The sequence below is a fragment of the Erythrolamprus reginae genome, chromosome 4 (genome assembly GCF_031021105.1).
Source record: "Erythrolamprus reginae isolate rEryReg1 chromosome 4, rEryReg1.hap1, whole genome shotgun sequence".
NCBI classification, from domain to species: domain Eukaryota; kingdom Metazoa; phylum Chordata; class Lepidosauria; order Squamata; family Dipsadidae; genus Erythrolamprus; species Erythrolamprus reginae.
Window position 1 is genome coordinate 95,353,997 of NC_091953.1, and position 16,778 is coordinate 95,370,774.

Here is a 16,778-nt window from a genome sequence, read left to right on the forward strand (position 1 = left end):
AAGAAAAAAAAAGAAAAAAGTAAAAAGAGCCCAACATTTTGGTTGCTCAGCAAGAGCTTTGTTAAGTGAGTTGCACCACATTTTACAAGTTGGCCACACCCACCCAGTCACCTGACCACCAAGCCATGCCCACCAGAAGCCACATGCATCAATCTCAAACTACACCTCAAAATAAGTCAGGCCCACAGAACTGGTAGGGAAAATTTTCACATTTCACCACTGATTTACTTCCTGAGTTCAAAGATATTAGATTATATTCTGAGATTAGAGAGAGTTCAAACTGTCTAGCCAATCAAGTAGTTCATTAGATAAACCTGAATCAAATTAGCCTAACCTATCTTATAGCAATAGCACTTTTCATTTATATACCACTTTACATTGCTTTATAGCCCTCTCTAAGCAGTATACAGAGTCAGAACATTACCCCCAATAATCTGGGTCCTCATTTTACCGACCTTGGAAGGATGGAAGGCTGAATCAACCTTAAACTTGGTGAAAATTGAACTGCCGAACTGCAGTCAGCCGGCAGTCAGCAAAAGTAACTTGCAGTACTGCACTCTAACCACTGCACTACCACGGCTCATTATAAGAAATTTACACAGTTAAAAGGGAAATCCAGACTATTAACTATGCTTACTACCGGCTGGTGTCGTCTAAGCTCCGCAAGCGCTTCCTGCGCAAGCGCAACATGTCGGAGGCATTGGAGCAGTTCGCGGCGCTGGCGAAGGAGCTGCGCACCCAGGAGAGTCTCCCTTACACAGCCTGGTGCCAGCTGGCAGTGGCGCGCTGCGCCCAGAGCTTAGGCCACCCGGCGGGCGAGGCGGCGGCCCTGGCCGAAGCGGCGTGGCTCTGGCTGCGGCACGAGCGGGAGCTCCGACTGTGGCAAGGCAGCTAGATGAGAGGGAGGCGGCAATACCCCCCGTGTTTCCCCGAAAGTAAGACATATGTCTTACTTTTGGGGTACGGCTTATATTAGCCGACCCCTCTGAAACCCCCGATACGTCTTACAATCGGGGGTGTCTTACTATCGGGGAAACACGGTAGTAACTGCAATATGGGATGTAATCAATTAATGATTGTCTAATATTTCATTTCTGTCTGTTCCTATGAATGGAATTAGTTTTCTGTGTTATTATGGTCAGTTTGCCTTCAAATATCAAAATGAAGTTGTTCTGCCTTTAGCTTCTATGTCATTTAGTTTCCCTTTATTTGCAATGGCTCTGCTTGCTTGACATAATAATCTATTACTTTCTGCTTATACTCACCAAATAGATTTTCAGTAATATTTTTATATGCACCAAAAAGAAATATAGGCTTTCAAATAACAGGTTTTATTGTGTAGCCGCAAATAATTTATGATAACATTTTTCAAAGTTTTTCAAAGTTAGCCAAGCATGCATTCTGATTCAAATAAACCTAGTCAATAATTTGTGTAAAATTTATGAAGGTTACAATAAGGCAGAGCTTTACAGTGAGAATGAGAATGTGTGCATTCTTTATTTTTCCCATTGGGTTTATAGAATGGCATGTGTCAAAAAAACCTGTCTTTCTAACTAGCTCTACGGTAATTCTGTAGTACAGCATGTGAGCTCTGTTTTCAGTTGTTGAGTGGGAAAGGTGTTTTTTTTAAAACTTCTGGACCAGACTTCTCTCAAGGGGTAATCTGATATAACTCAAGGAGAGTGCAATATAGCCAGGGCGTGCCTCTCTAAATACAGTATATATTTTCTTTTACAGCAGTGACAGGTTTTGGTTTAACCAAATTACTAATATTGCACTATAATTTCTTATCTGGTATTATACATTTATACCTGTGGGTTTTAGTAATTTAGTTTTTTTAATTCACTTATTACAAGTCAATAAAAATACTTTCCAGTTTTATTACTAATAAAACCAAGTTTTAATTAAGACATCACTAGTAAAGAGCGCATTTATTCCTAACTTCCACATCAGAAAATTGCAGAAAACACCAGGGGGCATATTGTCCTTTTGATGATGTGCCTAATAGAAACTGTTCATGAGCACTGAAAGTAAAATATAACTTCTGTAACTCTGAACAGTAGTGACATTTACTTCCGATGAAAGATAGCTTTTCTTCTAAAGTATTAGGCATATTTTTGTGAGGTTTTTCTTCTTTTGGTTATGAAAAGTCTAAAAACAAAAACAAAAATGCTGCAGCAACATTAGAGCTTGCACCTCTTGCTAGTTATTTCATTCCAGAGTTGTTTCATTGAAGTTTATTCAATATTAGGCAAAGAGGCCTTTATTTGGAACAACCTAACTAAATCTAAGATTATATTAAAGTTGATTCTGGAAGTTCAATATATAACCCAAACTTAACTTCAGTTTTTCTTCTTCTCTCCACCAGGATTACACACTAACAATGTATTTTCAACAATACTGGCGAGATAAAAGACTAGCCTATTCTGGGATTCCTCTCAACCTTACACTTGATAACAGAGTAGCAGATCAACTATGGGTGCCTGATACTTACTTTCTGAATGACAAGAAATCGTTTGTGCACGGTGTTACTGTTAAGAATCGAATGATTCGCCTTCATCCAGATGGCACAGTATTATACGGCCTCAGGTATGTAATCAAGAATTATTCACTCTTATATGTTATATTGATCATCACTGGGGAATGTGGAGTTTGGTACAAGATTGTTACATTAAATATTACATTAGATCATAATATGCATAACATATTATGCATTTTATTGCCTTTTTTAAAAAGATGTCTTTACAAACTAAGCATTGTCAATGATTTATTTTTCAATTATCAATTGATTTATTCACAGTGGAAATTGTACAGGAGCTGAAATTTTTGAATCATGAATGAAAAGTGGATTTATTTGGTGTAAGCTTTGCCTTTGAGTTCTAATTTCCTGAGTTGTGGATAGTAAAGCAAAGGCTCTATTCATGTTTGAAACCATGTTTCCCTGATCTTATACTGAAAGAAATGATTAGACATAGAGAACACACAAAAAATAGTATCTTTCCTTTTCTAAGCATAGAGAGAAAAACTGTGCCCCTTTATGTGCATTTGTGAAAAAGAGACTTGGTATTTATAAGAGACAGCAGGCAATCTTGTCTATTTTTTAAACTCTTATCCTGTTTCTTGGTAATACAGATCCTGGAAAATGGCCTGGATATTGACAAAAAAAGGGGTTTTCTCTCGTGGTTTACATAGCAAAGCCTGTATTAATTAGAGCTTCAATATCTATGCTGCAATTGTGGACAACCAAATAAATGGTAACTGGAAGATAGAATTTTATGTAACTATAGTAATTGTTCGAATGTTTCAAGCCTAACATATTGTGATTCTTCTCAGTAAAGATTTTTGTTTTATTATTATTTATTAAATATATATGTTAGTTTTCTAACTCTGAAAAGAAACTTTGGTTGGCTTACAATTAAAACCATAATTAATAAGGTTTAATATTTAATATAAAATATTAAAACATTGTGTACAGAGATAAATAAAAAACAAGATTAGTATAGTTTTATTACACTTGAGATGGACCATTATGAATATTATATACAATTTCAAAATGTGGTGGAGAAAAAGGGAGAAAACATGGTGGAGATAATGGCAGAGATCTTGGCAGAAGTAATGGAGGAAAGCAAATAAAAGATATTTAACAACATTGATGAAATATAGAGAGTCCATACTAGATATGTAATGAAAACTAAGCTTCCAAGAAATGTTCATAAGATTCACAAATAAATCGCTCAAAACAGAAATTTTACAAAAGTTAAGAAATGCTACTCTTAAGTATAAAGAAAAGGTGATAGTGACATCAACATGTTGATTTTCTTGTTGGTTTGTCTCATCCCTAGTATTTTCTTGGAATCTAACCTCTCTTTCTCTTAACTCTTCCTCACTTTGTTCAAAGGATTGTCTATAGAATATTTCAGCTTTTTCCACTGTATCCAGTCTATATCTTTGTTCATGCCAAACCAACGTTATCTCATCTGGAATCAGCTATTTAATATTTGTTCCTCTCTGAATCAATCTCAGAGAGGGTCCGCAACTTGGGCTTCCTCCTCGATCCATAGCTCACATTAGAGAAACATTTTTCAGCTGTGGCAAGGGGGGCGTTTGCCCAGGTTTGCCTGGTGCACCAGTTGCGGCCCTATTTGGACCGGGAGTCACTGCTCACAGTCACTCATGCCCTCATCACCTCGAGGCTCAACTACTGTAATGCTCTCTACATGGGGCTGCCTTTGAAAAGTGTTCGGAAACTTCAGATCGTGCAGAATGCAGCTGCGAGAGCTATCATGGGCTTTCCTAAATATGCCCATGTTACACCAACACTTCGCAGTCTGCATTGGTTGCCGAACAGTTTCCGGTCACAATTCAAAGTGTTGGTTATGACCTATAAAGCCCTTCATGGCACTGGACCAGAATATCTCCGGGACCGCCTTCTGCCACATGAATCCCAGCGACCAGTTAGGTCTCACAGAGTTGGCCTTCTCCGGGTCCCGTCAACTAAACAATGTCATTTGGCAGGACCCAGGGGAAGAGCCTTCTCTGTGGCGGCCCCGACCCTTTGGAACCAACTCCCCCAAGATATCAGAGTTGCCCCCACCCTCCTTGCCTTTCGTAAGCTCCTTAAAACCCACCTCTGTCGTCAGGCATGAGAGAATTGAGACTTTCCCTTCCCCCTAGGCTTATGAAATTTATGCATGGTATGTCAGTATGTATGATTGGCTTCTTAAATTGGGGTTCTTTTTAAAATTAACTTAAATATTAGATTTGTTTACATTGTATTATTATTGCTGTTAGCCACCCCGAGTCTACGGAGAGGGGCGGCATACAAATCTGATTAATAAATAAATAAATAAATAAATCTCTTCGTCAAAAATTGTTACTCTCTTCTCAGATCTCTAACTCTTCTTGGAACTTGCTTTAACCCTGCTGTTCTGTTTGCAAAGACTATACACTTGTTCTATTCCCTGGTCTATTTGACTCGGACTAAAAAAAGGTTGATTTTAGCTACTGGAAGTGTTTTTTTAATATCTTTTGCAATGGTTTACTAATTTGAACATTCCTGATCATAAATAAATGAAAAATGAAATGAAAAAATAATGTTTATTTGTTTATTTTGCTCATGTAAGCCCCCCCCCCCCCCAATCTGTGTGCAATTATGTTTGCTTTATATATAGACCAGGCTGAAAGTTCCAAATTACATCCTTCTTTTTAGTACAATGGATTTCTTGCATAAAATTAGTTTCCTGGGTATCATTTGCTTACTTTTCTGTGTACTTCATCCAGTGGTGAGCTGCAGGTGGAACAAACAGGTACGCAGTACCGGTAGCAAAAGGTATTCTATACCAAGGCAAAAGGCAAAAGGTATTCAAAAAAGTATAGTATATATTGATACATACTATACCAATGCAAAAGGTATTCAAAAAATTTGGAACTTGCAGCCCAATCTATATATAAATGAAGATAATTGCATGCAGCTGGGTGGGGGGCTTTTATGAACAAAATAAACAAATACAGTAATCCCTCATTACTTCACGATTCATCTTTCGCGGATTAGCTATTTCACGGGTTTTTTCAATGGGAAAAGAACGCCGGGGCAGTGCCGGAGGAATGCCGGGGCAGGGAGGGGAATTGCAGTGGCGGCCTCCTTCAGCCTGCACGGTAACTGAGAGGAGCTGGTCTCTCTCAGCGGTCACCAGCAGTGCGTTGTTAACAATACAGAGAGGGTCTACTTTGTGGAAATTTATTTTCCACGGGTGGTCTTGGAACGCATCCCCTGCAAAAAATGAGGGATTACTGTAAACATTAATGTTTTCATTTCATTTTTCATTTGTTTATGATCAGGACTGTTCAAATTAGCAAACCAATGCAAAAGGTAGTCAAAAAAATTGGAACTTGCTGCCTAATCCATATATAAAGTGAACATAATTGCACACAGCCAGGGGGGAGGCTTTTATGAGCAAAATAAACAAATAAACTTTAATTTTTTCATTTCATTTTTCATTTGTTTATGATCAGGAATGTTCAAATTACTATACCAATGCAAAAGGTATTCAAAAAATTTGGAACTTGCAACCTAATAAATATATAAATGAACATAATTGCACAGTCGGGGATGGGGGGCTTTTCTGAGCAAAATAAACAAATGAACATTAATCTTTTCATTTCATTTTCCATTTGTTTATGATCAGGAATGTTCAAATTACTATACCACTGCAAAAGTGCACCAGAGTGCCTACCATCCCCTGTCCTATAGTCTCTCCTATATCTCCTATGTCTTCTATCCCTTCTATCTCTTCTATCTTTTCTGCTATTCTCCCTAGTTATATTTTACTCCTATATCTTCTCTTCTATACTCTCTTTGATAAATTCTACTCGTATATATCCTCTATAACCTCCATTGTGTATTATTGTGTATTGGACAAAACAAACAAATAAATAAAATAAAAGATATTCAAAAAACCACTGCCAGTAGTTAAAATCAACCAGTCCATTTTACATCACCATTATGACTGAGAATAATATAAATATAAAGAGGATCATTCTGTTCTGGGGGAATAATGTGATTTCTATCTGCTGGGATTTGTCATCTAAACTAGAGTACCTTTGAGTACTAGACTTATAGTGGTTACCACTGGAACATTCTACTTTGCTATACATTGTAAAGTAGCCTAATTCATCAAAAGGGTTTCCAGACTTTTACTTTGTACTGAGACTGGGGGAAATTGAATGCATGTGTTTAAGAATGAGAAAGCAACCCATTGTCCTTGTTTCTTGCATCCCTTGGCAAATATTTTGCAATCTTTGCAACGTTTCACTGAGATAAACTTTATAAACTACTTTCTAATGTTGAATCAAACAATTTAATATTTTGTACACTGTTTACCTCTGCAGAATTTCAGGCAGCAGATTTTCCCAGTCTCTGCTGCCATAGTTGAATATGGGAGTTTTACTTTGAAAATATGTATCATATTATTAGTTTTCTTATTTTGTTTTATTCAGATTTTTCCCACTTACTGTATTTGCTTTGGTGAGTTATATGTGTCCATTTTCAGTTTGGGTTAAGACAATGATGAAAAATTGTTATTATGCCACAGTTCTGGTTCTAGTCTTTTCTTGCACTGCAATGTTGCACGTAAGTACATCAGGTTCCTATCGTAACATTGTGCCACGCATTTCATCATTTGCCAGTCGTCCACCTTTTCCACCTTTGTACTTAGTGATACACAATTTGAAATAAATTGTATAACCTATTTAGAATAAACGTTAAGATTGATTTATGATATACAGTAGTATTATATAGACAGAAAAGCATGCTAACTAGAAACTCCTGACTCTTTGTATAATTTAGGCATAGGTTCAGGATATTATATAAATCCACTATTGCATTAGAGTCATTAATGGATAGGAAAATTACCTCTAATACGACTACCTTAATTTTTTGGAGTATAAGATGCACCTTTTTCCTCCCTAGAAGAGGCTGATAATTTGGGTGCGTCTTATACTCTGAATGTAGCTTTTTTTATTTTTCTTTCTTTTTTTTAGCCCTAACTAGCTGCTAACAATCTTCTCAGCTCTTACCTTGCAGACTATTTCATTGTTTCTCTCTGCGAAGAATGTTTTCCAACCCCTAAGTCTTTGCAGGGTTTCTTTCATTGCTTTAACTTGCTCTGAGTAAGTTTATTTCCAGTGCTATCCATGTGCTAATGATGTTCCCAGCTCTTACCAGCTTGCAAGCTCTAACATTGTTAGTTTCTACAAAAAAAAATTTCTGAACCCTGTCTTTGTAAGGGTTTTTTCATTCTATACTTGCTTCGAAAGTTTGTTGCTAGCCCTAACCACGTATTAACAATGTTTCCTGCTCTTACCAGCTTGCAAGCTCTTTCATTGTTACTCTCTGCAAATAATGTTTTCCAAGCCCTAAGTCTTTCCAGGCTTTTTTTCATTGCTCTAACTTGCTCCAAGTAAGTTTCTTTCCAGCCCTAACCAGATGCTAATAATGTTCTCAGCTCTTACCAGCTTGCAAGCTCTTTCATTGTTACTCTCTGCGAAGAATGTTTTCCAAACCCTGTTTTTGTGGGGGTATTTTTTCATTGCTTTACTTGCTCTGAACGCTTCTTTCCATTCTAGCTAGGTACTTTCCAGTCTAGCCAGGTACTTTCCAGTCTAGCCAGGTACTAACAATGTTCCCAGCTCTTACCAGCTTACAAGCTCTTTCATTGTTACTCTCTGCAAAGAATGTTTTTCAAGCCCTAAGTCTTTGCAGGGTTTTTTCCATTGCTCTACTTGCTCCGAATGTTTCTTTCCAGATGCTAATGGTGTTCCCAGCTCTTACTGGATTGCAACCTCTTTCATTGTTTTTCTCTTTTTTTAAAGCCCCAATCAGGGGATAAAATAATGTGATGACTAAGAATGCTAGCCAGATGAATGCCTGATAAGTAGATTCTTTTCCCTATTTTCCTTCTCCAAAACTAAGGTGTGTCTTATACTCCGAAAAATACGGTATTTTTGTTCTTGTATCTGTTGTTTTATATAATTTTGAAACCAACAAATTATGCAGAGTGGTGTATGAATTGGACCTGTAGAAATCAATCAAGCACATCATCTTCTTATCTACCTTGAACAATACTTCTATTAATTGACTTAAATTAACAAAGTAGCTTAGGATTTTCACAAAGTTTGCATAACTATCTATAGACAAAACATTCAGTTGGCTTAAAATCATAGGCCATCCTAAACAAGGGATTTGGAGATATAATTGTGGCACTAGACCCCGTAGAGCTCCATGGTTCAACGAGGAGCTCTGGGAGTTGAAACGCCAGAAGAGACGTCTAGAGAAGCGATGGAGAAAGAGTAAGTTCGAATCCAATCAAACACTTGTAAGAGCTTTTATTAAGACCTACAAAGTGGCGCTCAAGGCGGCAAGATGCGCGTACCATGCCGCCTTGATTGCATCAGCAGAATCCTGCCCGGACGCTCTGTTTAGGGTGACCCGCTCCCTTTTAAATCAGGGGGGAGTTGGGGAGCCCTTACAGGGCAATGCTGAGGAATTTAACTCGTTTTTTGCTGATAAAGTTGCTCAGATCCGGGTGGACCTCGACTCCAATCATACAGCAGTATCGGCTGACAATGAGTCAGTCGAGGTGACTGGGGCTAAACGTCTTTGTCCATCAGTCTGGGAGGAGTTTGACTTGGTGACACCTGATGAAGTGGACAAGGCCACTGGAGCTGTAAGTTCCGCCACCTGTTTACTGGATCCATGTCCCTCCTGGTTGGTTTTGGCCAGCCGGGAGGTGATGCGGAGCTGGGTCCAGGAGATTGTCAACACCTCCTTGGGGAGGGGGTCCTTTGTGCCCCCTCCTCAAGAAGCCTTACCTGGACCCAGTCGTGCTCAACAACTACCGTCCAGTCTCCAACCTTCCCTTTATGGGGAAGGTTGTTGAGAAGGTGGTGGCGCTCCAACTCCAGCGGTCCTTAGAAGAAGCCAATTATCTAGGCCCTCAGCAGTCTGGTTTCAGGCCCAGCTACAGCACGGAAACTGCTTTGGTCACGTTGATGGATGATCTCTGGCGGGCCCAGGACAGGGGCTTGTCCTCTGTCCTGGTGCTTCTTGACCTCTCAGCGGCTTTTGATACCATCGACCGTGGTATCCTTCTGCACCGGCTGGAGGGGTTGGGAGTGGGAGGCACTGTTCTTCAGTGGTTCTCCTCCTACCTCTCTGGTCGGTCGCAGTCGGTGTTAGTGGGGGGTCAGAGGTCGACCGCTAGGTCTCTCCCGTGTGGGGTGCCTCAGGGGTTGGTCCTCTCCCCCCTGCTATTTAATATCTACATGAAACCTCTAGGTGAGATCATCTAAGGGCATGGGGTGAGGTATCATCAGCAGTGGAAGTGATGTGCCGGTTCCTGGAGGCTGTTGGGGTCTGGATGGGTGTCAAGAAGCTCAAACTCAATCGGAGTGGCTGTGGGTTTTACCTCCCAAGGACAATTCCATCTGCCCATCCATTACCCTGGGGGGGATTATTGACCCCCTCAGAGAGGGTTCGCAACTTGGGCGTCCTCCTCATTCCACAGCTAACATTGGAACACCATCTCTCGGCTGTGGCGAGGAGGGCATTTGCTCAGGTTCGCCTGTTGCACCAGTTGCGGCCCTACTTGGACAGGGGTTCATTGCTCACAATTGCTCATGCCCTTATCACCTTGAGGTTCGATTATTGCAACGCTCTCTACATGGGGCTACCTTTGAAAAGTGTTCAGAAACTTCAGATCATGCAGAAAGCGGCCGCGAGAACTATCGTGGGGCTTCCTAGATTCGCCCATGTTTCTTCAACACTCTGTGGCCTGCACTGGCTGCCGATCAGTTTCCAGTCACAATTCAAAGTGTTGGTAATGACCTTTAAAGCCCTACATGGCATTGGACCAGAATACCTCCGGAACCGCCTTCTACTGCACGAATCCCAGCGGCTGATAAGGTCCCAGAGTTGGCCTTCTCTGGGTCCCATCGACCAAACAATGTCATTTGGCGGGCCCCAGGGGAAGAGCCTTCTCTTTGGTGGCCCTGGCTTTCTGGAATCAACTTCCCCCGGAGATTAGAACGACCCCCACCCTTCTTGCCTTTCGCAAGTTACTTAAGACCCACCTATATCGCCAGGCATGGGGGAACTAAGACATCTCCCCCAGGCTTATTATATTTCATGTTTGATGTGTATGTGCTGTATGGTTTTTAATTGTTGAGGTTTTTATATATTTTATTATTAGATTTGTTCCATTGTTATACTGTTTTTATTACTGTTGTGAGCCGCCACGAGTCTTCGGAGAGGGGCGGCATACAAATCTAATAAATTGAATTGAATTGAATTGAATAATTGCAATTTTAAGTAAGATTTCTAAATGTATGGAATAATATAAATATTTTTTTTAAAAAAAATATTCTGTTTTCCATTAGTCCTCTGTTTCATATGAAATAAACTAAATTTATTATAAAACTTAGAAATCATAACATGATTTTCCCATTATATTTGAGAATGCTATACTTCTCCTATGCATTGCTAAGGAGAGTCTAAGCATGGGATAAATTTCAGTTGCCAAGGGACTGAATTAAAAATAGATTAAAACATGCTCTATCTGCTCCACTGAGTCAGTTCAAACTCAGTCGAGCCTAAAGGGACATTTCTAATTTTTCTCTCAGCTTAACCCATGCTAAACAACTGATAATTTACCAGATTGAATTCTCTTTTACCTTCCATATTGGCTTGGCAATATATTGGTTGTGGGTGCTGCAGTATATTGGTTGTTACCTTCCATATTGGCTTGGCAATATATTGGTTGTGGGAGCTAGAGTTTACAGCTTATTTCTCTGAGTCACCTTCTCTATTTCTCTTTGTCTGGCTACTCACTGTTAATGGCTACTCACTGTTAGGTTTGCTCTGCAATTCTCTGCATGTTCTGTATTGTAGTTATGTATTACAGCTAAAATGTGTTTAGGCTTAATATCCTTGCTGATTATGACAAAGACAACTGGTAAGACTATGTACTTGGTAATATTTGGATTGTTATTCTGACTTATTATTTGAATGACTTTAGACAGTTTATAGGAATATGTTATTTTTCAAAGTAAACTTTAATTCAAGTTAGTATATCTGTGTAGCTGAGTAAGTTATTCACAACTAATCTCAATCTAAACATTTCTCTTGTGTGCACAACCTTGATAAACAAGGATTACGCTGCTCATACTCTAATATTGGTTATGGGCCCAAATAGATATTGAGAGTTAATGTGTATATTCAGTTTCATATCCAGACAGCTAACCTGTTGTTTACTGATAAACTAACTATGGCATATTAACAGTCAATTAGCTTATACCTTGTAACACAGTTAGATGGAACAAATTATGTTTCCTAGTCCATCAAGTGCAGCTAACTTCTGTGTAAAGAAGGATTTTGGACTGTGGTTAATAACCCACTGGATGTTATAGCCTGGGATCCAACAAATAATGAAGATAAGAAGAAAATAGCTGACTTTAACCAGGCTAATAAAAAGGCTCTTAGCATTATTGGACTGACTCTAAGTGATTTTCAATTGGTCTATATTCGTGGTGAAGTGTCTGCTGCCAGGTGTTGGAATACCTTAAAGAGACTTTATGTTTGAGATAGTGGTAGTGTGCATATACACCTCACACGTAAACTCTTCAGAGCACATCTGTTAAAAGGTGGTGATATGTTAGTTCATTTGGCATTTTTGCAGCGAACATTACAAGAGCTGTATGAAAAAGAACTGATTTACTCAGAATTGCATCAAATTTATATTATTCTTTCTTCTTTGGAAGACTGGGATGATGATGATTACGTGTCTTCACTGGAAGTTTTGACCAGCGATAAACTGACATTGACTGGCATAGTTGGGGGACTGTTAGAAGAGTCTAAAAGAAGGCAAGATAGAAAACAACTGGTTAGAAAGACTATGTACTTGGTAATGTTTGGATTGTTATTCTGGCTTACGTGTATAACTTTAGACTGTTTATCTGAATATGTTATTTCTCAAAGTAAATTTTAATTCAGGTTAGTATATCTGTGTGTGGCTGAGTAGTTATTCACAACTAACCTCAATCTAAACGTTTCTCTATTTGTGCACAACCTTGGTAAACAACGATTACTCTGCTCATACATTAACAGAGTCCCTAACTAAACTAAGTCTGCAACTTTTCTCTGCTAAAACTTTTGAAAGTTGAAACTTCTGGGATTTAAGGACTAAAGAATTGGAATATCTGCTAATGTCACATCAAGAGTTGCAAGTTCTTCAAAAAATTTAAACTAGTTTCTGTTCTGTCTGGGTCACTCCGGAAGCTATAACCAACCCAAAAAGATAAGCCAAACACACCGGTAGAATTCATGCACAGTTTTATAATGAGAAAGAGAAAAATAACCAACAGAAAATGTCCCTACAAGTCAGGAAACACTGGAACTCCAAACAGATACACAGAGGCAACTGTCCATACAAAAACACAGGATTCTTGATGCCAAGACGAGGCTGTAGATAACAGACATACACCTCCCACGGGTCTTCAAGACTGCTAGGCCACGAGCCAGGAACAGAAACGCTGAGAGACAATGCAGATTACAGCAATTCCACTCAGATAATACTCCACTGTTACAAGAGTTTGCCTGCCTTATAAACCCTTCCCTGCTAATGAGGACCACGCCCAAGCCCTGGTGTTCCTTATTCAATGCTGATAATATCTCTTCAGTTGCTGCCTCCTTTGATCTATGCGTCTCTGTCGCATATCAATGACAGCTTGTGCGTCCTCATCCAATGACTCTAGAGACTCCAAGCTACTTGCTGAAGAGAGCCCCTCCCCAGGGCTCCCAGGGCCCTCTTCCTCATCACATTCCTCTTCGCTCTCATCCTCCCCCGGGCATGGAGCCAGCAGAGCTGGTCTTTCATCTGCCTCAGGCTGAACCACAACAGTTTCAATATGTTGTGAAGGCGCATGAATGAAAGTCTGCAGGCAGGATGTCTTGCGGGAAGGCAAGCACCCCTTTTATCATCCTCAAGTTACATCTCATTGGATATTTGGAATACTTTTACAGGACCTCATTGGTTAATAAATGCATGGTAACCTTATGATTACCTCACAGTTAGCTCGTGATCAATTCATGTTATGCAAATGCTAATGACAATGCCTACGTGTGGTTTTAGGGGTCTCTCCAGGATTGTTTATAACTGATAAGGAAGTATGTTTTTTAGGGGAGTGTGGAATGTGGGGAATGTCACGTAGCCAGAGTGGTTTGCCAATCATTGACCTGGTGCCTTTTTGTATCCAAACTTTATCTCAAGTTTGTAGAAGTTTACAAAGAACATACAATTTCCTTTGTTTGAGAGGTAAAAATATACATGGATACATTGACTCATGTGATATGGTTTTGTGAATCACTTGAATTTTTTGGAATATTACTCTGGAATATTACGTGCGTGTGTGTGTGTATTTGTATGTGTGTAAGTTTGTGTATTTGTATAATATAATATTTATATGGAATCCACAGTGATAAAAATATTATTTTTATCGTATTTCGTAAATTACTCAAGACTCATCTATATCACCAGGCATGGGGGAACTGAGACACCTTCCCCAGGCTTTTATATTTTATGTTTGGTATGTATCTGTTGTTTGGTTTTAAATGATAGGGTTTTATATGTCTTTTTCTCTCTTAATATTAGATTTGTTCCCCTGTAACATTGTTTTTATTATTGTTGTGAGCCGCCCTGAGTCTTTGGAGAGGGGAGGCATACAAATCTAATAAATTATTATTATTATTATTATTATTATTATTATTATTATTATTAATAAATCATTGGTTTTATTTATTCATATTTCATGTTCCTAGATTGCCTCTTTCCCTCAAGAAGGGGTCTGGGCTATTAGTTAATATTTTATGGAACTGTATTTTAAAATCTGGAGCCTGGCTATCTTTGAAAAATTATTGTTATACCAAAGACTGGGGTAGGGTTCCTCCCGGTTTGCTTGAGCAGGTAGCAACCCACTGGTGATGTCACAATGATGTCATAGATCTGGTTCAGTCAGTGCCAGTTCATGGAGGATGCCATTTTTTTTAATTTATTTTTTTTCTTCTGAGCATGTGCAGAAACTGACATTTTGGCACTGTGCATGCAGTTATCATCTTGGTTTTGGTTTTTTTTAAAAAAATTTTTTATTTATTTCTTCTGAGCATTTGCAGAAGCTGAGGTTCCAATACTGTGCATGCAGTCACTATCTTATTTTTTGCTTTTTTAAAATTATTTTTAATATTTTTTGGCACTGCACATGCATAAGGCATGCCCATATGATGTGAAAAGAAGCAAACCGGTAGTGAGATAAGTTAGAAGCCACCCCTGACCAAAGGGTTGTCTAAAAATTATTTGGAGAAATTGAAAAACTGACATTATTCCAGATACTAATGATTGGATTATGGAAATAAGCAATGTCTCTATTTTGAAAAGGATGTTTCCTCAAATAATTAGAAAATGAAACATTATGTCTATCTTTGGCATGGATTTAATGATATCTTAAAATAATTAGTTTGATTTTTTTTCTTGTTTAATAACAAGAGAGTATTATAAGGTATTTTTTATAAACCAGAGTGATGCATTTTTAAAATTATTTTGCCCATTGGTTTAATGTGTCATGATTTTGAGCATGGTTATTATTTAATTATTTAATGTCTCTTCTAAGTTACAGTTGTTGCTGCTATACTCAAAACATGCTTTCTCCTTATGCTAAATATGCCTGAGCACCTTGCCTAGAGAATTATTCAGGGATTGACAGCTGTTTACTAAATAAAAATATCCTGAAGCCATAGACCAGCTGTGAAGCTATTCCAGGTTTTTATAAATTTATCCATTCATCCATATTTTGTAATGTAAATTCTTCAGAAATATTTTAACCCTTCCTTGTGTCAGTCCAATTAATCTTCCATTTAGCTTATGCTTTGTTGATATTCATCACTCTCTTTATCCTCATTCAATAAAACTGTTTACCCTGAAATTAGTTATTAAAATAGTCAATAAAATCTATTATCTATCTTATGACCCACCTGTAGATTAACAAATTTCTCAGTGTATACATAAAATTGCTAGATATGTAATTATGTAGCTTTAAAGAAGCCAATCTCAACTTTCTCAACCTAGATCTCTAAATCTCATGAGATAATGATATAAATAAATAAATAAATAAATAAATCAGCTAGCGCTTAGAAAACAAATACATTTTACATGCTAGGATTCACTTTACTGATCATATTAATGTACCGTAAGTTGTAGATATTATATTTTTTACGCAGAAGTTACTTAAAACCTTCAAAATTATTTCAAGGATTTCTCCAGAGGCCAAAAAAAAAAAAAAGTTAAAAAGGTTGATTTATTGAAAGGCCCAAATATATATTAGATTTATTTTTGTGCATATGCAGGTTTAGGGACATATATTACAATTTAAATGTCATAGAAATCAAGATACATTTATCCACATTATTCTAAAATTAGAATAAATGAATTTATAAACCATACAGAGTTGCTTGACAGTGAGATGGAAGACATATAAATGTAATAAATAATAAAATAAATAAATGTAAGCTGCTACTAAATCAACCAGAATCCATTTGTATTCAGTTTATCGCTAGTTAACAGAGGGAAGGAAACATACCTTACGGAAGAAAATTATCTTACCTGAAGGACTATAAATATGTTGTTAAACACATGATTTTGAACTCAAAAGTTAAGTCTTTGCCATTTTCAATTAAAAGAGGGAAAGATCTGAGCTGAGCTACTGCTGTGTAAATAGGCTTGATTAACAGATGAACTAGTAAATGAGACATATTCCTATGTTAATTATCAATATTTCCTCTTTGCCACTTTCTATAACTGAGTTATTGTATTTTTCAAATATTTCCTAAAAGTTGCATCTCCTTTAAAACTGCTTGCTTAAAATTTAATACAATATATACAATATGTTGTGGCCCACCACCAGCCAGCAGAGCTGGCAGCAGATTCAGATAGTGAGGAGGTTGGGGAGGAACATGAACCAGTCCTGGAATCTGTGGAAGGCTCTGATGAGCGCTCTGAATTGGAGGCAGAGATGGGGCCACGGAGTCTGACAATTATCAGTTGCCTTTGGAGTCAAACATCAGTGAGGCAGACAAATAGCTGGAGCCTGTTCCCAGTGTGTGCATGCAAATAGGTGCCAGACAAAAGGAACAACTGAGGAACAAGGGTTGATTTAGGAGTAAACCCACAGGTGGA

General features: G+C 38.2%; 1 protein-coding gene across 1 annotated transcript in view; it reads left to right on the forward strand.

The window, feature by feature from the left end:
- Nucleotides 1-16,778, forward strand: part of GABRB3 (gamma-aminobutyric acid type A receptor subunit beta3) — a 123,002-nt gene that overhangs the window by 78,148 nt on the left and 28,076 nt on the right. The window contains exon 4 of the mRNA XM_070751823.1: nt 2,369-2,589. Within this exon, the coding sequence (XP_070607924.1) occupies nt 2,369-2,589 (221 nt within the window). The remainder of the gene's footprint in view (nt 1-2,368; nt 2,590-16,778) is intronic.